Source organism: Grammomys surdaster, unplaced genomic scaffold (genome assembly GCF_004785775.1).
Source record: "Grammomys surdaster isolate TR1022 unplaced genomic scaffold, NIH_TR_1.0 810, whole genome shotgun sequence".
NCBI lineage: Eukaryota > Metazoa > Chordata > Mammalia > Rodentia > Muridae > Grammomys > Grammomys surdaster.
In genome coordinates, this window is record NW_021605229.1 from 609,967 (window position 1) to 635,212 (window position 25,246).

Genomic DNA, 25,246 nt, shown 5'->3' on the forward strand with positions numbered 1-25,246 from the left:
CCTTTTCTTCCAAAGGCAACAGAGAGCCAAATGGCTGTGACCACTCTTGCCTACCTTCCCCGGCAGGGGCAGGACACAGAGATTCTGACCACTCATCTGGGAGTGGGTCCCAGGACACTTGTTCAAGATCTGGAGCTTCTCCACAGGGAGAGAGAAAAGAGACAACCTTGGCGTGAATTAAGTTGTACATGACCATCCACAGCCACCTAGGTAGACACGGCCAGGTGAAGTCCAATACTCAGTTAGGGAAGGCACAGAGGCTCATCTGTGCATTTGTTTCCCACCTTCTGTGGCCCCACTAATGAGAAACTCCTCACCTCTATGGGAGACCCTGATACACGTCGGAGTGGACAGATGGAGGGGTGCTCACTCTTCCTGGAAGCAGAGAAGGGCAGGGATTGACAAAGGAGACAGGCAGGGTCTTTTTCAGCTGCTAATGGTAAGAGCGAACCTTGTGCCCAGGAAAGAACCACGGATGAGGCATCCCCACATCTGAGGCATCCCCACACCTGAGAAGAAGGGATGCAATCGAGGGCTCTTCCTAGATGATAGGCACCACCACACCACAGGGCAGGGAGCTCAGAGAGGAACCCTCAGGGAAGAAGGCTGAACCAATGCGGTTACTTGTGTTTGAAATTCCCCGGTGGGGAAACACTTAGCAACCAAGAGCCCCAGTGAGTACTCAGGAGAAGCACATTCTAGAATAGATGGCCCCCCAACCTCTCCCTAGCCTGGGAGCAGGCAGTGTGCAGCCCAGTGGGAACAGATGAACATTTGCTATCAGTATCTCCTCTGCTTTACCCCTTGATGAGGAAAACGGAGAGCGTCAGGATAGGGACTCAGATGGGTTTTAAACGGCCAGCCATTGGCTCCACACCTCGGAGTGTCTAACAACACCTCTTTCCCACTCAGTCGGAATCAGCAAATGTTCCAGGGCTTTGGTAATCCAGCAGCTCAGGTCCAGGTGAGCACACAGCACATCAGCCTTGCTGGACCCTCTGGCTGACGCTGGTGGCTGCTAACGAAGCTTGATTCCAATCTTCCTTGTGTTACTTCAACCACACCCCTGCTTCCCTGCAGTCCTTCTGCTTGGAAGTGCCAGGGGACCAAGCTCTGTCAGCCTGAAGTGAAGTAAGCTTGTAGGGGACTTTCAGAAAATCGTTCCTGACCAAAGCAAACCAGGCACTGTCTGCTGCCTCCTCTCCCTCCCTTCAATCTGGTTGGCATGGCCACAGCTATTGCAGCCACTCTGTGATCACAGGCAGCCAAGCAGGAGAATTAAAAGGCAAGTGACAGAGGATCACTAAAACAGAACAAGGGTCCGGATTTCGAAAACCACAGTCTAGCTGCTGGACAATGCCTGCTAAATCCACATCAGCATACGGCTTGCTATGAGAGGCAAGCATATGTTCTTTGCAGCCAAAAGCAGTTATCATGTATGCTTCCCTGGCTTTGTTTTTGTTTTGGTTGGGTTTGTTGTTGTTGCTGTTGTTGTTTTCAAGACAGGATTTCTCTGTGTAGCCCTGGCTGTTTTGAAATTCATTCTGTAAATCAGGCTGGCTTTGAACTCACAGAAATTTGCCTGCTGCTGCCTCCCAAGTGCTGGGATGAAAGGTCTGCACCACCACCACTCACCTAGATGCCTCCCTGTTTGTAAATGAGTTAAAGAGTTCTCCTTTGACCTACTTTATAGCACCACTGTGAGGCCTTGTCTAAGGGTGACTGACTATACAGCGTTCAGTCAAGTGCTGTGACTTGTTCACCTGGTCACTAAGCAGCAGCTGTCATCATCCCCTAACCACCTCAAGGTCCACTGAACATGGCTTACACTGGATAGTGTCAGCCACTCAGGAACAGGCACCAGGTATGCCCCAGGCTCATCAGAAAGAACTAGCTGGGATCAGACATTTAGAAGATAGATGAAATCAGGCTAGGCATCCAGACACGGTTCTAGAATTCAGAGGCAAATGTTAATGACGTGAACGGCAGTCGCTTGCATTTTGGAGAATCTGAGAACTGCAAAGGCATTCAGAAAGTAGTGTGTTCTGAGGAGCAAGAGTATTCCAGTTCGCTCTGATCCAGCTCTTCTGGAGACAGAGGCAGAATGATCTCAAATTCAAGGTCTAGCAGAGTGAGTTTAAGGACATCCTGGGAAATTTAGTAAGACCTGTGTCAAAAGGAATAAAAGGGCTGGCAGTGTATTTCTGTGGTAAAGGGCTTGCTTAGCACGAACTAAAGATATATGCTAATAGGCTTAGCATGAGGATCCTGGGTGCGATCTTCGGCATCTCAAAGACTGTATCTGTTCTGAGAGCAAGTGCCCTGCGTTTATAAAGCTTAACAAGTACTCACCAAAGAGGGGCTGCAGGCTGTCCTGGGGCAGCTGCAGTTGCCCTGGAGAAAGTGCAATCAGAGGGCAGCTCTGGGACCAATGGTCACTCAGGTACTAGGACGGCACTATGCTCCCTGGCTGAAAATGAATACCCTACCCTCCATGCCCCACCCCTAAGGGTGTGGGGTCTTGTTTTCACAGACCTGAGTGACCATGGGTCATAGACCCTGACTGTGCATTCCCTGTCAGGAATGGAGGAGGGAATAAAGCAAGGCAAACCTGGGAGTTCAGAGACCTGTAGGGGCCTCAGGCCACATACATTGGGTAAGTCTAGTCTACCCAGTACAAATGATCATAACCCACCCGATCCCAAGAGAAATCAGTGACTCTTGGTTGATGTCTCAGGTACTATCTGAGACTTGGATAAGTGATCCAAGAACAACAGCACAGAACAATCTGGTCCACCGGTTTTGTCCAAATCATGAGCCCAACACAAACAACGCTGTATGCATGCACATCCACACCAAGGCGCCCACCATGGCTCCTCAAACTCCCATCCTGGAGCTTGCCACCTTATCTCGCCACTGGTATCCTAGGGACCAGAGCTGTTCCCTGGGACTTTCATGTTGGTCATCTTGGTGAGCTCCTGCTAGGGAGACTGCTTTGGCCAGTTGTGAACAGTCCCTGCTCTAGGGCCCAACTGTAAAGACCCCACTGGGACAGCCCAATGAACCTGAGGTTGACACACAGCCTGGCTCACCAAGGACCTGCAAGTTCACCACTGCCCCGAGAGCTCACCACTGCCCCGAGAACTCACCACTGCCCTGAGAGCTCACCACTGCCCCGAGAGCTCACCACTGCCCTGCTAGCTTGGCCACAGAGGCAATCACAGGCTCCACATAGGACAAGCACCCTTGCAGTGTCTTCTGTGTATTCTACTCTAGATATCACCATGTCAGTTTGTGAAGCAGCCATTCTCAGTGGGGATGCTCCCCTGAGACCCTGTGTGTGTCTGGGTCTGATGATCATGTGTGAGGAGTCGGGAGATGCCAGGAGCATCTGGACCAGGGTGACTACAGTTGATGTGTCTCTGAGGAGCTCATGAAGAGAACTTTTTAACCTTGTCCTGTCGGTACCTTAACTAGAACTATCTTCTAAAGCAACGTCAGGAGGAAAGAGCTGTGCATGATGTGAAACCTGGATCAGAAGTTGAGTATGAATCCATTCAGCTGTCGGAGCAGCAACAATAGTTTGCATCCACTGTATGAAATCCCCTCACACGCCAAGAGGATGATCCTAGGAAGTAGGACAGTGCTTTTAATAGTAGCTTTATTTTCCTATTAACTGAAGGATTGTAAATTACTGCAGAAGTTCCCTGAATTAAAGCTGATACGTGAAAGAAATTAAATGAAGCCCGAGCTTCCTTTGGGGCTGAGCCAGGCAGAAAGAAAAATCTAATTACTTCTTCGAGAATGATATATTTCCTAACTCACGTCTAATGACTTGTTCCTATCTGTGAGACTGGAGCCAATGGTCCGTGTTCCTTCTGCCAATCTGTGGGATAAACCATCCGGCAGCTCACATTGCCAAGGACCCTCACCCTATTCCTGTGTCTCAGCCTATCCCCAAGGCCTTTCCAGGCCAAGCAGTAAACTCTGTATGGTTGGAAGAGGGAGGCGGTGCTTAGTTAATGCTAAAGTAAATCGGGCTCTGTACGTGCTGGCTTCTTAAGACGCTATAACTTAGAAGTGACCTTTCAGCCATTCTGTCTGTAGTTTACGGCGTTCTTAAAGAGACATAAAACCAGAAGAGAATATAGTGGTTTTCTGCAAAAGGAGAGATTTTTTTGAAGAACAAATTGCTATACTTTGAGAGTCCAATGCTTTTCAGCAATCCTGATAAGACTACGTGTCTGTGGAGGCCAGAACACATGTGAGTGTTTCCCCAGCATCGGGGCACCTCTGCTTCCTGTGACCTAAGCAAGGAAAAGCACACAATTCAGAGATGGGGCACAAGGAGGAAGTCGTTCATGTTCCCATGGGGGACAGAATGGTGACCTCACACATTCCTAAGGGGGTCTAGAAGACAGCCTCATTGCATTCCTGTGTGTGTGTGTACGTGTGTGTGTGTGTGTATGTGTGTCATGGACCCTTACCTAGTCGGTTGCAGGGGTTCCGCTTGAAAAGGGCCCTGAGCAGGCTCTGTGCCTCCGCGCTGAGGAACTGAGGCATACCCAGCTTGGCTCTGGAAGGCAGAAGGAATGCAGGTTAGATGGCAGAGAGCAAAGACAACTGTGCTCTCCACTTCTACAAGGCCTCTCTGCTTGCAAAGGGACAGACCCCAAACACTCCGAGCAATGGTGGCAGCACTCTGGTCTAAGGACTCCACTATGCCCTGGAACTGTATGAAGACACCAAAGAGTTTCATGGGCATTTTGCAGCTGGCTGCTGCTGGCCTTAATCAAAACAAAAAGTGGGAACTTTTCGCAACGGCTACTAAATAACCCAGTGCACACACACTGCATGATCAAAACAGCAATAGTGAGTCCTGAGGCGCACCAGCACTTCACCAACATCTTCAGTGGAAATTATTTTTCAAAACAATTTTATTTTATAGTGTAAAGTTTCTTTAAGCAAGAGAGACTATTAGTTAGGTCTACATTTGGTGAGTTCCTTCCAGGCGCCCTGGGAGCAGTGGTGCTCTTGTCGTCCATGGGTTGGGCTGCTGTAGAATTATGGAGGATGACTGAGCAAGGAACATCCCAGGGGCCAGGTTGGACCCTGGGGTCCATGGACCTTATTGAGGACCAGGTACTGAGTGTGTGCCGACCCGTCAGCTTGGACAGGCATGGGCCCATGTGGGATTGCTGGAGAGACTGCCCCAGTTTTAGTAAAAAGTAAATCAAGTTCCCATTAAAAGCCAGGGAACAGAGGTGTTCCCACAAGAACATGGGGCGCAGCTGTGGGAGCTCCCTAGTAATCACTGATCAGGTGCACACAGATCTGGAAAAGCTATAGGGGGATTCTGAACAACGAAAGCCCTTGTGATATGTCCTTGAGGTAGAGAACCCTCCATACGCCTTTATCCCATGTGTAAGGGAGGGATTTACAAAGGCTAGCCTTGCACTGTTTGATGTCTCACAAGTTCAATAATGTCCTAGTGGATCTTCCAGGGCATCAGGGATCCCACATGCGGCTGGCATGCATCGCGTCCATGGTGATTATGACTTAGAGCAGACGGCTCTACCCCAATCCCACAGCTCCTACTAAACCCCTGTAGTCCATTTCCTCCTCAGCTACAAACACAAAAGGCCAGAGCTCTGCTCCTGTGTGGAGCGGTGTGCCTTGGAGTAGTTACCCACACTCACTTGAGGATGAGGGCCATTGTTTCCTTCCTGTCCTTCCCCTGGAATGGCAGGGACCCTGTGAGCATCTCGAACTGCAGAGCAAAACAGAGCAGGTGAGTTTGTTCCCTCATCTCTAATCCCATCAATCAGTGCCACATGGTGAGGCGCTGGGGACCGTGGCCCCCAGGTTCCCATTCTAGCTGGGGAGACTCATGAAGGATGAACACAGTAGATGACTGTAGCCCATGTGGTTTAGGGATCACCTTTCCCACGTGGGTGCTGTGGAGAGCTGAAGCAGGAGAGGGGTCAGAAGAAGTGCAGGAGGAAAGCCGGGAGATGGAGGGGGAACATGAGGCCCCCCACAGTGACTCCTGCACGGTCTATATCTTCCTCTGTGACGGAAGGGCTCCTGGTTACAGCCCATTAACAACATCTGATGGAGACAACACGGCACCGGCAGTCTCTCCACAGACTGCCACACACTAAAACAACACTGGCCCGGAAGGGAGCCGAGATAAGGTGAGGCCCAAGGGCAGCCCTTACTGATCATGGGCTTCTTACACAAACAGTGCTGATTCTGTGGGCTCCAGAGGCTATGGGCTGGGATCCTACGGTCACCATAACCCAGCACCGCCCCCACCCCCCACCTCCCTGGGAGTACTGCTGTGTGAGAGAGGAAGGCAGCAACAGCAAGCCCCTTCCATACATGTGAGACTGGAAAGCTCAGTACCACTGTGGACACCTTTCACTCCAGTCTAAAGGAGGAGGCAACATCCTGACTGGAGGACTTTGGTCACACTAAGCCTGTATGTCTTGGTATTGTCACTGCGCCTGCCTGGCTCTACCCCTTAACAACTTATTGTCCAGTGTCTTTGCATTGTAGAGATCAAGTGTAACGACCAAAATAATCACCTCAAGGCCATGATTCGAAGACACACTACACTGACCTCCTACCGTATGAAACTTTTCACACTTACTATAAAACTTCTGTCCCGTCATGTTACATGTGAATGAGCCAATATACAACAAGGTATCGACAGTTGGACACTTAAGATGTTTCTAATTAGGATCCTACTAAGTGTATGCTAGACCAGTGGTTCTCAACCTGTGGGTCTCGACCCCTTTGTGGGCAAATGACCCTCTCAAAGGGGTTGTATATCAGATAGCCTGCGTGTCGGATATTTCCATCATGACTCATAAAAGTCGCAAAATTAGTTATGAAGTAGCAACGATAATTTTCTAGTGGGGCTCACCACAACATGAGGAACAGAATCAAAGGGTCGCAGCATTAGGAAGGTTGAGAACCCCTGCATTAGATTGAAATGAAACTAAAAGTTTCCTAGACTTCAGAAATGAGGTGACGTTAACCTCTCACTGCTGTGAAAAGCAACTTGACAAAAGCGACTGAAGGAAAGGTGAGTTCCCAGGCAGGGAAGGTATGAGGCAGGAGCATGGCATGCTGCTCACATTGTAACCACGGTCAGGAAGCAGGAAGAGATAAATGAGGGTGCCTGGCTGGATTCTTCCATGGACAGTGTGTCCATATTTATGGAGGGTCGCTCCTCCTCAGGCAAGCCTCTCTGCAAACACCCTCACAAACACACCCAGACCTGAGTCTCCTAGGTGATTCCAAATCCAGTCGAGCTGGCAGTGAGGACCAACCACCACTGACGGGCTAGAGAAGTTACAAACTTGGAGAAATGAGGAGATTACAAGTTTTTAATCTCTTTTCATTATTGTTTGACAGCTTCATACATCTACATAATGAATTAGTCATTCCACCTCCCACATCAACATGTCATGAGACTGGGAGGGAGACTGTTAGAAAGGAGGGTGTCAGCGGAAGACGGACAGGGGAATGGGGGTGAGACGGGTGTAGTTAACTAATACTATCTGTCTTCTTTTAATAGCGAACAAGCCCCTGCCAGTTCTGGTATCTGCTGTTCGCCCTCTCAGGTTGAGCGTGCTGCCCGTCTTGTGTGCCGATTAAACCCAAGTGCACACGGTGCCAGGCTGCAGGCGGTAAACAAATGTATAAGTAATGAAACCAAGAGCAACACAGTCCAGATGAGATTTTAAAAATAGGCAGACATAATTAAAATGACTAGAAGATGAGCAAGCCAGCTGATAAATAGGGTGAGCATTCATAAGCTGATTATAGACATTACCGTCTCAAAATAGGCTGTCACGGAGGGGGACTCTCGCTGCTTGGTTCTTCCTCCTCGGGAGTCTATTCATAGCACTCGTGAAACCCCATTTCCAAGAAAGAGCATGCGACTGTGTAGAATGGGAATGATACTTCCCACCTCTGGCCATTAAATCCCGCCTGCAGAAATGGAGTCCATTTCCACGTCTGGGTGCCGTCTGGGTGCCACAGTGCCGACTGGTGCCTCAGGACAATGTGTGGCAACATTTCTTGAGCGGTTTCTTTCTGGCTTTTGACAGTGGCTGCAACAAGCGGAGTCCGTGTTCTCTGCTTGTATCTCCCCTTTCCCTCTTTACAAGTGGTCCATTTCTTTATGGTTGGCTCCATGAAGTAGAGACCAATACAGGGCGCTTGTACAACTCCCAGCGACTCTGAGATACTGACCAGCTTCGTGTGAGCAGCTGCGATGCTCCCAGGATGAGAAGCCAGACCTCCAACAGCAGTCTCAGAGCCCAGAGAGTAGTTGCAAAGTTAGCAGTTTTCATTTTCATGGCTTTAGGCACTGATGCTACCTACATATAGTCTGAGAGCGGTCAGGGATGCTGGCGGCTGCCTTGATATGCACAGGATGCTGGCAACAGAGTTTTCCAGCCCCAATTCTCAGCAGAGCTTAGGTGAAGCCCTACTCAAGGGAGCTCTGAGGGATCCAGGGTCAGCTTGAGATTAGCTGTGAGCATCCCCTCCTACAGCCTTCTGGTAGCAGCATGAGAAGACTCAGGAAGAGGAATCTTCACATGGGAGTCCACATCCGAATTTACCTTGTGGATCAACATTCTTAAAAATAACAGGTTTAAAGCTAATATCCACTTATCAGTGAGTGCATATCATGCATGTCTTTCTGGGTCTTGGTTACCTCACTCGGGATATTTTCTAGTTCCATCCATTTGCCTGCAGATATCATGGTGTCCTTGTTTTTAATAGCTGAGTATTATTCCATTGTGCAGATGTACCACATTTTCTTTATCCATTCTTCAGTTGAGGGGCATCTAGGCTGTTTCCAGTTTCTGGTTATTAGGAAAAAACCACTATGAACATAGTTGAGTACGTGTCCTTGTGGTGTGGTGGGACATGCCCAGGAGTGGTACAGCTGGGTCTTGAGGTAGAAACCACAAAATTGATTTTCAGCATGGTTGCACAAGTTTGCGTTCCCAACAGCAGTGGAGGAGTACTCCCCTTGCTTCACAAACTCTCCAGCATGAGCTGTCCCTTGAGTTTTTTCATCTTAACCATTCTGACAGTTGTAAGAAGGAACCTCAGGGTTGTTTTGATTTGCATTTCCCCGGTGACTAAGAATGCTGAACACTTCTTTAAGTGCTTCCTGGCCATTACAGAATCCTTTGTTGAGAATTCTGTTTAGCTCTGTACCTCATTTTTTACATTGGGTTATTTGGTTTGTTGTTGTCTAATTTCTTGAGTGTGAGTATGACTCTGTGTGTGTGTGTGTGTGTGTGTGTGTGTGTGTGTGTGTGTGTGTGTGTATGATATTAGTCCTCTGTTGGATGTAGGGTTGATGAACATCTCTTCCCATTCTGTAGGCTGTCATTTTGTCCTATTGATGGTGTCTTTTGCTTTGCAGTTTTATGAGGTCCCATTTATCAATTGTTGATCTTAGTGCTTGAGCTACTGGTGTTCTGTTCAGTAATGTGTCTCCTATGCCAATGTGTTCAAGGCAGTTTCTCATTTTCTCATCTACTGGTTTCAGTGTTTTATGTTGAGGTCTTTGATCCACTTAGCCTTGGGTTTTATACAGGCTAGTAGATATGAATCTATTTGTACTCTCCTATATGCAGATAGCCATTTAGACCAGCAGCATTTATTGAAAATGCTTTTTTTTTCATTGTATTATTTTGGATTCTTCTCTGTAGTGTGTGAGGTTATTTCTGGGTCTTCGATTTGATTCCATTGATCAACCTAACAGTTTTATGCCAATGACATGTAAGTTTTATTACTATTGCTCTGTAGTACAGCTTGGTATCTCCAGAAGTTCTTTCATTGTACAAGATTATTTTAGCTACCCTGGGTTTTTTGGTTTTCCATATAACGTTGAGAATTGCTCTTTCAAGGTCTGCAAAGAATTGTGTTGGAATTTTGATGATAACTACATTGAATCTGTAGATTGCTTTTGGCCATTTTCACTGGGTTAATCCTAACCATCCATGACCATGAGAGATCTCTCCATCTTCTGATATATTCTTCAATCTCTTTCTTCACAGACTTGAAGTTCTTGTCATACAGGTTTTTAACTTGCTTGATTAGACTTATACCAAGATACTTTATATAATTTGTGGCTATTGTGAAGTGTGTTGTCTCCCTAATTTCTTTCTCAGCCCATTTATCACTTGTCTGTTTATCATTGATTTTTTTTTTTTAGTAATTTTATATCCAGCCACTTTGCTGGAGGTATTTATCAGCTGTAGGAGTTCTCTGGTAGAACATCTCTTACTGTGAGTTAAACCCTCTTCCCAACTGGCTGACTGGAAGTACCCCAGAAGTTAGCAGCTTATGTAGACACAGCCAGACTTTCTCAGCCTTGAGGCTAGCTAAGGACTCAAGTATTGATGGCTGCAGGTCATTAAGCCTTCAAGACGTAACTAGGGGCAAGTCTGAGCCAGGGTTGGGGGGCCCACATGATGGGGACAAACAGGTGGCTATGTCAGTGAAAGAGCATATTTGGATGAACAGGACCAAGTTTCTTATCAAATCAACTGAGGGTCTCACAGTCTCAGCTTCTTCTACTGTTTAAATGATCAAACTAAAAGGGTGTTGGGCAATGCTGACCATGCCTATCACTGGTGTCAGACTAGAGCAACAGAATCTGGCCCACATCGAAGTGTGAGGAGTTGGTGAGAATGCTCCTGCTGGGGTGGGAAGAAGAGGAAGGAAGGAGCATGCCCAGATTGGAAATATAAAACTGCTTAGCTCCATGAACACTTTGGCGCATGCCGAATTTTACAACTAAGCAAAAGGATTTCTTCTGAAATAAGAGAGGCCACCACCTCTCCTCACATTCTTCTTCAATCTGTGGAGCTGAGTGTGAAGAAGGCTTAGTCTTTAATATACTTGTGTTTTCACTTGAGCCCACTTCCGTTTCCTGAAGTAAGAGCCAGGACAGACGCAGGGATTTCTCTCAAATTCACTGCTTCCTCCTGCTCAGGTAAGAAACAGGGCCAGACCAGGTCTTTCAAGCCCTGTTTCCTCTCTAGTTTCCAGCATCCCTGGATCAAGCTAAGATGAGGAATTCAGAGGGGTAACATCCATCCTTACAGAGGAAGCCAGGGACAATCCCTTACCATGAGCACACCAAAGGACCACCAGTCGGCACTCTGTGTGTGTCCACGCCGGTTCACCACCTCAGGCGCCATGTATTCAATAGTCCCACAAAATGAGTAGGCTCTCTTGTCATGGTCGATGGCCTCCTTGCTCAAGCCAAAATCTAAACATAAGCACAGAACACAGCATGGCCTGAGTATCCGAGCCACAGTCCCTGTGTGAAGACAGACCCCCCTCTGACTCCCATGCACAACACTTCTCTCAGAGACTATGGGCCTCATGTACATTATACAGGCTTAATGTGACTCCAGAGCCTGGCGAGTTCCTGAGGCTAAGACCTACAGAGTGCAATTCGTGATAGAGCCTTGAATATCACCACCACCACCACCACCACCACCACAGCCACCACCGCCACCACTGTGTGCCTTGTCGAGTAGCAAGGAGGTTTTACTTCTTAGTAGTGAACATGAATTTCCAGAGAGCGTTTCCCATGTGATTGCAGGTTAGGAGGCCCGGATGGAGAGAAATAAGGTGTAGCTTTTGCAGAAAAGGGGAAAGGAAGCATAGCTGGCACCTGCTTAGAAAGCAGGTCCCTTGTGAGCGGACTCAGTGGGTTGCAGTGCATGTGGAGATGAGGCCAGGATGTGGCCAATGAGCAGGGCAGGATAATGGTGCCCAAATATAGTTCAGAACCTGTGAACAGATTGCCTTACAGCGTGAAGGGGACTTCAGTATACAGTACAGTATAGGCTACAAGAATTAGATAGGGTTATTAACCATATGGCCCGGATGACTTTACAGATCTCTATGTAGAGGAGAGTCTGACTAGACTGCAGGATGCTGACCTGCTGGCCCTGCGGAAGAAGAAGGGCCTCTACTGGGAGCTGAAGAACTAGGGGTCCAGAGGGACATCTTGAGTTTAGCCTTGAGACTTCACAGTTCCAAGACAGTAGAGTTAAATCATTTGTTTGTGGAGGAAGCCACTGGAAGGTTGCATACACACAGGCATCGGGATAAGGTGGAGTGTTCACAGATGGGTTCATTATATTAGTGCTACGAGGTTTGGGTATGAACGAGAAGAGCAGCTGAACCGTTAGTGCCTGGGGAGACAAGGCTACAGCCACTGAACAAGCCACGCGCTCAGCTTCCAGTCAAATACCCAACGACGCGAGCAAGGCCTGGCAGGAGACTTCTAGGTGAACAGAGGCGACAGTGCAGAAGTCTGACTGCCCCCTTGCTCTGAGCACGTATTGGAGAGGCCAGCAAAGCCAGGAGGGAGTCCAGGGTAAGAGATCAGAGGAAGGATTCCAGAAGTCTGAGATCCCCCTGCAGTGTGCTCACATTCAGAAGGCCAGCATTTAGGTACCAAAAAAAAATCAGCCAAGTCAGAGATGAGACAGGGGGCTGATAAGAGGTGGTCCACAAGGTTACCAGGGCTCACAAGTGATGAAGGGATCAGACTATCAGTTTGTTATTGTTTGCTTGTTTATTACCAACCTGTGATCTTAATATGTCCCTCTTCATCCAGAAGGATACTGAAAAAAAGGGTAAGAAAGCAGGTTTCAGAGAGGGAAAAATGATAGAGTCCACAGTCCCCAGGCACATAGACTTCAGGGAAAAGCCCCATGGAGCTGAGATGCCCTTGCCCATGGCCTGGGCTTCTGGCATGGCTGCATCCTTGATAGGTTCTACTATGGCAATCTATGTCCCATAGCCTGGATCAGCTCAGGAAGGGAGCCAAACGTCATGAGCCTGAGAGAGGAGAACCAAGAAGCCCCAGTCATGAACCCTGGGGAAGGGAACTAAGGGCCTGGTCATGAACCTGGAGAAGAAAAACCAAGTGGATGAGTCTTGAGCCTGTGGGGACACAGAAACAGATGTTCTGAGTCATCAGATTGGAACCCGTGGGCCCTTTCCAAATATAAAAGTATGGGTTCTTGGATTTTCATAGATACCTGAGGAGTAGCTTTCCTGACCCTGGGAGACCCTTGATGCCCAGAGACCCTCTTCTAGGAACCTCAGACTCTTGTAGGCCTTGTCCCTGCACTTGGGATCAATCCTGGCCTCTGGTCTGGGCCATATAAAGCTGAAGTTCAGCAAAGGGATTCCTGAGCTGCCCAAGGCTTCATCCCGTGATAGAACCAGGGTCAGTCTTACAGTACCCATAGCCACTGGACTCCTGGCCAGTGTTCTAGTGAGCCTTCACATCATGAGCTGACCTTTGGATTTGCTCTTCCTAGCTACCCTACAGTTGTAGAGTCTGCCCCATCTTATGAGAGAAAGGGGGATGGCCTGTCATCAGCTGCTTTCCCTTGCACGCTAGGCTGAGTGGCTGTGAGACTCTAAAATGCAAGGCTCCAATATTTCTACCTGTTTTTAATGCTGTCATTGAATTCGGTTCCATGAGATCCCAGGAGATACTATCTGCCCCAAAGAAGTGGGGATGTGGCTACAGAGGAAGGAAACAACACCCTAAAGGCTGGGAAAGCTCGCCACAAGCCTAGGTTTCCACTCACATGGACTTTGAACTTCATAGCACATTCTATGTGTTTCCCAGGATTGGGCAAGGGAGAAGTAGGCTGGCCAGAGGTAGCAGGAATTGTTACAGCTCTGCAGGCTGAAAGGTACTCTGGTGATGGGTAGTGGTTGAGGGTACATGACACTTGCTATGGTCACCCAGCTGTACCCTCAGCCACATATAAGGAGTAAAGGTTATTCTCTGTGTGTCTGCCACAGGGTTAAAGAATAGCCAGTGTTTCCTAGAAAGCTGCTATTAACTAAGGTGACAGGTTATAATGAAAGAGGTAAATGTTTTCCTTGTTGCTTTTCAGTCATTCTGAATCTTTACCCAGAATTAAGCAACTTTCAAGACTCATTCCCAAATAATTCAAATTGGACCACAAAGCCTTTGTCTTTATCCTGTAAGTTAATTGTTACTCTTTGGCTTCAAGAGCCGTCTCAACCTTCATAAATGAACATCAGCCAGGGCCCTGATGCCGAGAAAGACTGGCTCCGAGCACACAGACGCCTTCCACAGGGGTCACGGCTATGGGCACTGATTTGTATAAGGAAGATGAACTCCATGTTAATTAATGTGAGGTAAACTTACAATAAGCTTTGCATGAGCCCTGGGAACAAGCCAGGCTCAGCTCTCACCTCCTGATCAGGGATGGATGAAGGGATGCTACAGGCACTGAGAGACATGATATCAAACCTGTTCTGAGGTGTCATTCTGACATCCTCTCTTGCCCATGGCAGGGTCAGATATAAGTCACAAGTTCCCACTCCCTGTGGGCTCCTGAAGACAGGGTCTTCAGGATGTATTGACCATAGAGTCATAGGACCGACCAGTGATAACCTGCTGACTGTGAGCTAATCAGAGCCACATGCTGCACACACAAACGGTTGCTTTGCTCCAGCAAACCCAGATGACAGCCATGTCTTCAGGGAGGCAGCTCTCCTTATCTCAGAATGTGCAGGTGGGAGACAAAGGAGGAACAGGGGATATCCATCCTGACCTGTGACCCCTTGGACTATAGTATGGCCTAGGGCTGTCCTGGTGGGATGCCTCCTTTAGAGAGACTGTGGCTGAGGCCTCAGGGATAGAATGATTCAACCAGGGACATTGTATGGTTGGTCAGAAGAACATAAAGCACCACCCACTAAGTCCTTTCTTGTCTGTTACGCCTCAGTGCTAGCTCCTAGGTCAGTTCTGCCACTCATAGACCGTGCACAAAGAAAATCAGGACCACGGATCCCGTGACTTTGCAGGGAAGTTCCTGTTTTCATTTAGACTAGATTAACAGACAACTCTAGAAATAAATACATTATAGATTCTCAGCCCCGGAAACACAGTGACCTGGGGACCCCCACGGTCATGTCCCTCACTGTCCCTCAGCTGATCACTCGGAGATCTAATCTAACCTATCTCCTAGTTAGCCATCTCAGAGGAGGCTGAGTGACCATGCCTCTGGCACTTAGGGAGAGGCGAACAAGGGGGACAAGTGTCCTGTGTGGCAGGGCTCCTGGTGGCAGAAAGTGCTGGACTGAGAAGGGGGAGGGGTACATGCAGTTAGTCTCAGGCCCCACCTGCCTGGCCATCTTTGTATATTGGAACATGAGTACAGTCTAGTGGGCACTTCTACCATAGTTGATGAAGGCCCCACATCCACTAGGCACCAGTGCAGGGTAAGGAGGTGGCATCAGCACAGGACCCACCTACACGACACTGTGCCCAGCCCACTGTTGGGAGTGTACTTGGGAAGTGAATCCTAGGTAACAGGCACTGTCGTGGGCTGGCAGCAGATGTCTGAGGAGGCTGTGAACCGCCTTGCTTCATACTCACTTCTCCGGCTTCAGATCCCGGTAGATGATCCCCAGGCCGTGGAGGTGGTCCAGCGCCAGGGCCAGTTCAGCCAGGTAGAACTTGACATCCTCCTCCGTGAACATCACCTAAATGGGTGGGAAAGGACCTCGGCTCAGCCTGGCCCATGGCTGCTTGTTGCAAAGCTCTCCTCAAGGAAACCAGGACGGTCCCAGAATGCGTGTATGGAGATCCTGGCTCTCCCCTGACACTTTCCTGACACTCCTGGGGAAGGGGAGTTCTTCTCACAGTTGCAGGTCACGCTGTTGTCGAGCTGATTTTCTCAGCCTTATGAACCTCAGCCCACCACCAACCTGCTCTTAACCTTAAAAACTGCTCAGGCCAAGCACAACCCCCAGACTTCGGTCTTATTACGAATGCTCTGGTGTAAAGTCATAATGGGTATTGCAATTCAAATAACTACTCTGTGGAGGCTGAAGGACTACAGGAAATAGGAATCCTATTTCACTCTTCTCCCTTCCCTCTTCCGTTCCCCTGGGCTGATGTGCAAGCCGGCACCTTGAACAGTCCTGTGCCCAGAGGCATGCATTCTGCCAAGTACAATGTGCTGGCTGGAGAGGGGCCTTGAAAACACTGGCTCACAATGCTCTGTCCTGTCTGGCCGCACTTCTGTAGTCATATCAACAAAAAGGCACATCCTTACACGATCTTGAACACAGGCATGTGCATGCACACAGATGCATCTGCATATGTGCACACAGAGGCCAGAGGTTCGCCTCGGGTGTCTTCCTTGGCCACTCTCTGCCTCATTTTTTGCGACAGGGAATCTCACCAAGCCCAGAGATCACCAGTTTGGCTAAGATGGCTGGCCCTCTGATGTCATGATTCCATAGTCTGGATCTGATCTCAAACCCTCTCAGTGCTGAGCTTACAGGAGTGGGCTGCCTGACTCTTTAGACAGGAGGTAGAGATCCTAACTCAGGTCCTTATGCTTGCACAGGAAATAACTTCGTTCACAGGGCCATCTCCCCAGGGCCATCTCCCCAGGGCCCTCGAAAACCACTTTCACATTTTCTATGAGACATTCATGTTGAAGACACTGTAGTCCATATGACCACTGAATTTGAAAGTAGACACACAAAATCCCTACATGCGAACTGAATGTGGCTTGAGACCAGAGCTAAAATGAGTGATTTATGGGACTGTGTGGTGACTGTCACCAGCCAAGTAGACAGGGTTCTCAGCTCCCAGTAAGGACATCTCCCCTAGGTCCTGCAAAGTGTCAGCTGGTACCCCTGGGAGTTAGCCCTGGACTGTGGACCCCCTCTGCCTCCCAGCACCCTTCTAACCCCATTCTATTTCCCAAGTGTCTCTCCCTGCCATGTGCTCTACCTTGATCAGCTATTTGTCTGGAGTTTTATGAAGGATAGAGGAAAGGAGGGGGCAATTTGGAAACCACTGTCACAGGCAAATAAAAAGTACTCTGTTGGAAAGAGGTGAGGAGCCTTCCATCAGCACCTCTGTCTTGAGCCTTATAGAATCATTCAAATAAGGAGACAAGAATGTTTTTGCCATAAACAGAATTCTGAATTTCCCCATCCCACAATGCTAGCTCAAGGCTCTTCAAGTCACGAGTGATACAGAACCTTTCCAGTGCTACTCTGGAGGGTTCTTACTTAAGCGATGGTGCTTAAAGTTAACTCTGCAGCTAGAAGCCAACGAAGCTCAGTCAGTGAGCTGAGACCTGACAAGATGTTCCTCAATGTAAGCACAAGCACAGAGGGACCACTGTCCAGAACAGATGCCCGCACGTGCCTTCCAAGGATGGGAAGTGAGACACCATCAAATGCAGTCACTCCCAAATGCTACCATGAGTTTTACTGTTCTATCTGGGGCAGTGGGCATGGACAGGGGACACTGTTTGAGCATCATTCATAGGAGGCTTGGGAAGAGTCTGTTTGTAAGACCTAAGCATGGACTGTTTGTTGATGTGGCTATACAGATCTTGCTCTGTAGTTCAGGCTGGTCGTGAACTCAAAACCCTGCCTCAGTTTCCTGAGTGCTGGGGTTATGGGTGTGTGTGACCATGGCTGGTTCTGTGCAAACTTTTGAAAACTTGCATTTACCACACCTTCATAATGCACCATATACCACACACTTCTCACCACTCATACCAACTGTCACACGTCACATACCTCACATCACACACCGCCACACTGTCACATTACCCGTCGTACACATAACACCTTCACATGCTCAGCTCCCTTAATGCCCTTCCTTCCTATCTTCCTACACAGAAAGTCATCTAGGGGGTGGGCAGGGAGCTCACCCACCTCTTTGGAGAGCCTGGTGAAGAGGTCACCTCCCCGCAGGAAGTCCAGGATCAGGTAGAGCTTGCCTTCAGTCTGAAAGGCTGTGGGAGGAGATAGGGTTGAACAGACACTACTCCCTCTGACCGTTGATTCTCTGTTCTTCCCAAGGCCCAGTTTCTGTTCTGTTCAGACAAGGCTGTTAATCTGTAGAGCTGCCATTCACTCAGACAGGCATAGCCAACCAGCAGGAGGTCAGCTGGCCAGGGACGGAGCCCAAAAGGAGGAGAGGGATGCTGCTCACGGCCCTCAAGAGTATGCCACATGACTCAAAAGAAGTTAGCGGCCATTTTGTTGGGGTCTTGGAACTTTCTTTTTCCCTTTCCTTCTTCTCCACCCTTATACCTTTTTTGATCACAAAGTGACTGAAAGACTCAGAGAGAGGAAAGTCTGAACAAACTCATGTTCATCATTGGCATTCTCAATTAGGCATTTGTCACAGCGGGTCTTACAAGCAGACAACCTGCTGTGACATTTGCTGATGGAAGATGGTTCTGGAAGTACATTTCTTTCCTCCTGTGGAAGTGCATCCTATACTCAGGGCACGAGAGGATCACTATGGACTTTCTCCACTCCAGCAGTGTTCTTACTGCTTCGCCTACGTGTCAGAAGGGAGCTCATTTTCCATGTGCATGTACTGGTAGTGACTCAGGACACAGTCTACACAGCTCAGACCCAGGGGTTAACAAGGGGACACTGCAGACTGAGGGACCCATGAGCACATAAAGACATGGAAAAAAGAGTCACACTATTATTGACCTGATAATTAGCCCAATGGGTCTGTCAGCATTGGTAACTAGGTCAATGTCAGAGAGTGTCAGCAACCACGATGGTCAGGCCGACATAATCCTTCATTGGGTACAAGCTTTAGTATACAAGGTACCAGGCCAGAGGGTCCTGCTATTTCTGTGTACTGAAAAAGTTTTCATTTTCTAAAAGGTCTCAGACCATTTATTATAAATGCTGGCATTTAGAAATACAGCCCCTAACGAGAAGACCTTCAGTTGGGGCTATGCGTATTACAGAATATCTGTTTGAAAGTCTGTGCAAGACACCCACTTCTTAACTTCCTCATAAAAACAGCAGCCCCAGTGCCTGCTTTGGTAGCGCACACCCTGGAATAGACAGATGATCCTAACACCATCAGCATGGCCCCTGCATAGGGATGACACACAAACAAACATAGGGCTGACACACAAACGTAGAGATGACACACAAACGTAGGGCTGACACACAAATCTGAGAAGTGCTCTGATGGTTTGTTCTGTTTTCTTTTTCTTTTTTAAATAAAAGGACTTAGTCACCTTTTAAAAAAATGAAACACTTCAGACAGTGACTCCAGGCTTTGTTGTGACCACAGCCCAGGAGCAGCTGGGACAGGACAGGAGAGGGAGAGAGACAGGCACCACTGAGCATGAGGCTCTAAACAAGCAGAGCTGCCATGCCTGGAAGGATGAGGGCTCCCCCGGCCCTTCAGCCAGCAGAGGAGCCACCTTCTGTTCTTTCTAAAAGGTACACCAGACAGAAGCGATAGCCGTCGAGGGCAGTCTGAGGTTCATGGCGCTCACCCTGCCTTTCTTCATTCACTTTGAAGATAGAGGTTAGAGACCAACAGGCTTTCTGCCCAGCGCCACTGGGTGTATCATCAGGTCTCACCCCAAGGTCAGGAGACCCAGTGCCAGGTTACCATGGTGACGTCTCAATGATGGGCAGCCCCACCTCACACAAAGTCTCTGGGATGAAGAGAGCACATCTTACTCTTTTTGAAAAATCAAACAGGAAAGAGACTGAAGATTGGGGATTTAAGAGAACTTTGTCTCCATACAAGACAGGATTCTGATGTAGTGGGGATCTCCTTCTGGACCAATTATTATTTCTGTCTCCTCTGATGGAAGACACGTCCCACTTACTGCACTTACCGTAATGAAGCTTGACGATGAAAGGGTGATTCACCTCTGCCAAGATGTCTCTCTCCATCTTAGACCTGACCCGGTCTCGCACTGTACAACAAAAGCAAAAGGTTTTCAGGATATGAGCGGAGATCTCTTGAGGCCTGGATACACAGTAATGGACAAGCTAGCTCACCATCTCACACACAGGGAAAGTCTGGAGCAGTATAATGGCCGCTCTCCTCCTTCACTGGCTCTACGGATCACATACATTTAGACACATTTGCTTCCTTGTTTCCAGCTCTTTTTCTGCTTACCAGAAACATGAAAATGCATTGTAGACACCATGACACTTTCCCCATAGAAGAATCTACTCGTGTGCCGTAAGAATAAGGGTCGTTTCTCACGGACTCTACTGTCCTATCATCCTGTAGTGCCTCTGGACTTCATCCCATGCTTATCACCACTTCTCAGCCTTGGGTCTTTCAACTTTGTGTGTGTGTGTGTGTGTGTGTGTGTGTGTGTGTGTGTGTGTGTCTGTGTGTTTTGGTGGCTAAAGTGCTGTATTTGTTTCGTATCTAAAAGAGAATGGTCTCATATCTTCCACCTGCCCTTTGACTTTTTGGTTAAGTCCAGGCCAGTTGTCTTGTGGAATGGTCTACGTTGAGGTCTGGCTGGCTGGACCTCAGCTCCTTCCTCTCATTTGCATCTCTCATAAACTGAGGTCACATCTGGAGCCTCTGTAGGATAGTGGCTGGAAATCTGTAGTGAGCAGGCGATGGTTCTTCCTTAACCTTCCCTGCTGCTGACCCTTTCCACTGGTGATGAAGAGTGAGTAGGGGTGGTGGCAAGGACTCTGGTAACGGAGAGCAACCCAGGGAGCAGTACTCTGCGCACAATGACCTGTGGATTTCCTAACTCTCTTGCAATGGTGTGAGCAACTACATGGGGTCCTTGCTGAGTCCTTCCATTTTCATTTTTGATACAAGGGGAAATCAGAAGACAAATCTTTCTCTCTCTGTCAGGATGACTATGGAGCACAGAGTTAGATAGGTAGGGGTGTGTGCATGTGTGTGTGTGTGTGTGTGTGTGTGTGTATGTGCATGTGTGCATACGAGAATGTGTGTGTGTGGTATGCATTATGACATTCTTTTCAGTGAGCACTCTCTCATGTTCAGCCATCTGAATGAAATACAGACATCATTAATTTTGAGGAAGAGAAATGAACAAAAAAGAGACTGACAACCACTTGAGAGTAAGAACAATGCTAAGACCCCCCCTGCTAACTGGTATATCTACGAGGCGCACCCAAGGGACCTCAAGTGACCTCTCTGAGGAATGGATGAATATATAGAATGCCCACAATGACAAGTGTGTCATATTACATTGCTTGTCACTTTTTAGAATAGCAATATACACACTTAAGGTGTTATTAAATAAATCCTTCCCCAAGGATGCTATAATGATAATAAAGTGGAATATGACATGTTTTGTTTTTTTTTTTTTTTACCTGTGCTTTAGACCTAACTTAGAGTCCTGAAAATCAGTGTTCTCACCCTGAAGCTAGCATGTATTTTCTTCTCAGAAGGAAATTATGTTCTGCTGACTGAGAAGGAAAACAGTGCCCTCCGGCCAGCTCTCAAAGAGAGTAACTCGGCCCATGCATTGACAGTCACCACAATGCCAGGTGTGACTCTTGGTCGCTGAGGAGTGGCTCTTTGGGAGGCATGGATGTGAGTCAGAAGAGGGAAGGGGCCTAAGCAGGATATTGTCAGTAGAGCCTGCTTCTTATGATGGTTTTGCTGTGGAGAGGAGCACTGATACATAGCTCCACAGACATACATGGACCAGGGTCATGAAGTTTCTCCCTCCCCCTTCCTCCCTGCCCACGTCTGTTCCATCAACATTTCTTTGTGTAGTCTGCTCTAGCATTTAGCATGTAAAGCTGCAGTTCCGCCTTCTAGAAGAGGCTAGTAGAAAGATACACAGAAGAGGGCAGCAGTGGGGGCTGTCAGTGGAAAGCCTACAAGTGCTGAGGGAGGTGGAAGGAGGGAGAAGAACCTTACAAGAATGGCACGTCAGGAGACTGCAGACAAGAACTGTGGAGGTGCTGAACAGCCTGAGTGCAGCACAGAGAGGCTGCAGGAGGAAGGACATACACATGGCACAGAGTCATGGGTGGACCTGATTGAAATGCCTCTGGGGAATGTGACACGAGGCGGGAATTGTGAGAGGCTGGGTGCACAGTCCTGAAGACACTGAGCTAACATGAGAAGGTAGACCATAGAACTGAGACCAGGAACGTCCTATGATAAATGTGTCTTATGGAAGCTGGCCTGCTAGCCTGGATGTTGAGAAATTACCTTGTAGGGAAGCCATAGGGTTGTCAGGAGGCCACCTGCAGCCACACTGGGTGAAACGCTGAGGCTAGCAGGAGACTGGGCTACAGCTTTGCTAGCAATGCAGGTGTAAAGCCCCTGTCCCACACAGGGGTCAACCTGGGATGTACAGAATGATAGAGGCCCTTGATGGGGACCTCAGGTCAGGGGTATGGCTGTCTTGTACTAGGATTTAAGAGAGGACACGAGTCATTGTGAAAATGTTGCGAAAGATTCAGAAATCAGTGGCATTCAATCTGGCTTTTCTTAATCAGCCACCATGTTCTCAACTAGCCTAGGCTGCGGCCAGGAGCAGCATATCGCCGCTGCTCAGTTTATGCTGTCTGCTCAGGCGATCAGAAGACACTGGCCCTTCCACCCATGAGATGCCAGCGTGGGAGATGGCTCTGCCAATCTTCCACGCTGTCTCCACAAAGCTGGGCTGTGCCCAGACCATCCCGCCATCCACATGGGCCCAGTAGAAAAGGAGACTCTAAAGCTTAAATATTAATTAAAGGCTTTATATATTTGGTAATGCTCAATAACAATATGCCCATATAATTATAGATGTTACCCAATTAATTAACCCAGATAAGTTGTTACCCAGGACTGCTCTTGGTACATGTTTGGTCATCCAATGGCGCTACATCTCTCTCCCTCTCCCTCACCTCGCTCCTCCCCTTCCTTTTCCTCTTCCTCCCTTACTCCTCCCACCTTAGCTCCTCTTACATGAAGAGCAACATGAAAGATGACAGAAGGTGGAGAACAATCCAGAAGCATGAGAGAAGCTCACTGCCCCACACTGGACAGTCCAGACCATCCACCAGCATGCGGGCAGACATGAGGAAAATGAAAAGTCATTAGAACTTTTGAAACCTCACTCTTCCTGGGGTCTGCAATGGGACTGGACAGGTAAAACCAGAGAAGTCCATGCGCCTGCCATGCCTCTGGAATGACTTTGACATGTTTTGATGCACTTTTATCTTCTTACTATATAGCCCAGGGTGGACTTGATCTGATTTCCTTCCTTCAAGCTTTCAAAGCCTATTTTTTCAATTAAAAACTTTAACCCACCCACTCTAGGAGAAATACCCTATCTTGATGCAGATAAAAATAAGGGTCCCTGCTTATGCCAAGTTGAGGGCACCTTTAACCCACCGACTTCCCTGAAAGTGCCCTGGAGACTCCAGAGTGACTCTCTCCACTGACCATGGCTCCCAAGAGAAAATCAACCATGGAAGATGAATAGAAGGAAGGGACAGAGCTTCCCTTCCTCCTCGGCTGCAACACAGATTCAGACTACTGAGGCAGGATGTGGAAGCCTTCCAGGAGGTTGGTAAAAACCAAACTGAAACCTGTTTATTCAGTGAGAACACAGCTTGACAGCAGTTCATAAAGACTGGAGGGTATGTACTCAAAATGAAAGAGGAGAGGAGACACTGATCATGAACCCAGGCACTGATCTCAGCAACCCAAATCACATTACCATCAAAAAGGAAACTCTCTCATTCCTGCCCCAGGGAGCTCAAGGGCAGTTGCTGTGGACCAAGGGGCTCCTTCTATATGCTGGACCAGGGCTGAGTTTTCTGTTGGCCTCAGCAGCACCTGGCCAGTGCTGTTACACCCACACTCTCTGTCTCAGTAGAACACACACTTACTGTCATCCCCCATGCCTCTTCACTATGAGAGAGTTTCCACATCAACTGTCTGGCTCCGTCCCCACGACCCAGGAAACGTGGCCAGGTGAAAAGGGCAGCAGAGAAAGGGGCCTGCTGCTCCACCATCCCACTGAGGGAGGCCTGAAACCTAGTCTCCATCACCTGAAACCCCTCCAAAGCCAAGCAGTGTCCTTGAGCTCACTCAGCTTGTCCAGCCCCCATCTCCCAGATGAAGGACAGAGTCTCCGACTTTTGAAGATTTAATTTTTGACAGAAAATGGTCTGTGAGCAGAGGAGTACCCAGACATTTGGGAGTCAAAACTTTTTGCAGATAATTACTTGCTGCCCAAAGAGAAGTCAGCGGGTGGCTTCCTATGGAGAAACCAGGAAGGAGGCTGGACTTCCAGGGAAGGAGGGCACCAGCATCGTCCTTGCCTCTGTCACCTCTGTACAACATGGTTTGGGGGAGCTTAGCAACTTTGCCCTCAGTCCCCTCATTTGTAGAGTGGTATTACACATACTCACACTGAAAAGGAGGCACCCAGAACTTGTGATTGAAGCGTGCCTTGCATGCCCCCTGCCTCCCAGGAATCTGAAATCATCCAAATGGGAATCAAACAGCATCAATGAGTTAGCTTTGAAATACAATCTGTTCAGATGCAGGCAGCCACTGAAGCAGAGTTTCTGAATGAGTCAATGTTTTAACGAAGCCCCTCAGCTAAGACAGAAACAAACACAGAAGTGCTGACAATACCAGTCTGGGGGGTGGAACGAGTGTTGGGGGTAACTCCAGCCAGGGACTGTTTCAAGATATCGCAGTCAGCACAAGTGTTATCAATACTCAGCTGTACTGGTCACCAGAGTCCTACAGGCATGTATGTCTGTAGAGCTATGTATCATCAGTGCTCCTCTCCCACAGCAAAACCATCACAAGAAGCAAGCTCTACTGACAATATCCTGCTTAGGCCCCTTCCCTCTTCTGACTCATGTCCATGCCTCCCAAAGAGCCACTCCTCAGCCACCAAGAGTCACATCTGGCATTGGGGTGACTGTCAATGCATGGGCCGAGTTACTCTCTTTGAGAGCTGACCGGAGGGTACTGTTTTCCTTCTCAATCAACAGAACATAATTTCCTCCTGAGAAGAAAATGCATGCTAGCTTCAGGGTGAGAACACTGATTTCCAGGACTCTAAGTTAGGTCTAAATCACAGGTGGAAAACCGTGTCAAATTAGTCCTGAAAGAAATACCACGAGCCGACAATTTCTTCCACACTTGAGAGATGGCTGCAGGAACAAGAATACTGCACTGGGTACGGTACCTGTCACCACGAGCCATCATCACGCCCATTGACCACTTCAGGCTATTCGTGGAGGTAGCACAGCATTCTCCCTAAGCAGATGACAACCCCCCCTGTGCACAGCAGACTGAGGTGAGCCTGGAGCATCCTGTGCATTTTGCCCTCCTGGCCCATCT

At 48.4% G+C, this 25,246-nt stretch overlaps 1 protein-coding gene across 1 annotated transcript in view; it reads right to left on the reverse strand.

Moving 5' to 3' along the window:
• Rps6ka2 (ribosomal protein S6 kinase A2) overlaps positions 1–25,246 on the reverse strand; it is a 134,051-nt gene that overhangs the window by 41,567 nt on the left and 67,238 nt on the right. The window contains exons 4-10 of the mRNA XM_028782624.1: positions 19,767–19,847; positions 17,812–17,891; positions 15,500–15,606; positions 12,652–12,689; positions 11,175–11,317; positions 5,700–5,770; positions 4,488–4,576 (exon numbers count right to left, since the gene is read on the reverse strand). Coding sequence (XP_028638457.1) covers positions 4,488–4,576; positions 5,700–5,770; positions 11,175–11,317; positions 12,652–12,689; positions 15,500–15,606; positions 17,812–17,891; positions 19,767–19,847 — 609 coding nt within the window. The remainder of the gene's footprint in view (positions 1–4,487; positions 4,577–5,699; positions 5,771–11,174; positions 11,318–12,651; positions 12,690–15,499; positions 15,607–17,811; positions 17,892–19,766; positions 19,848–25,246) is intronic.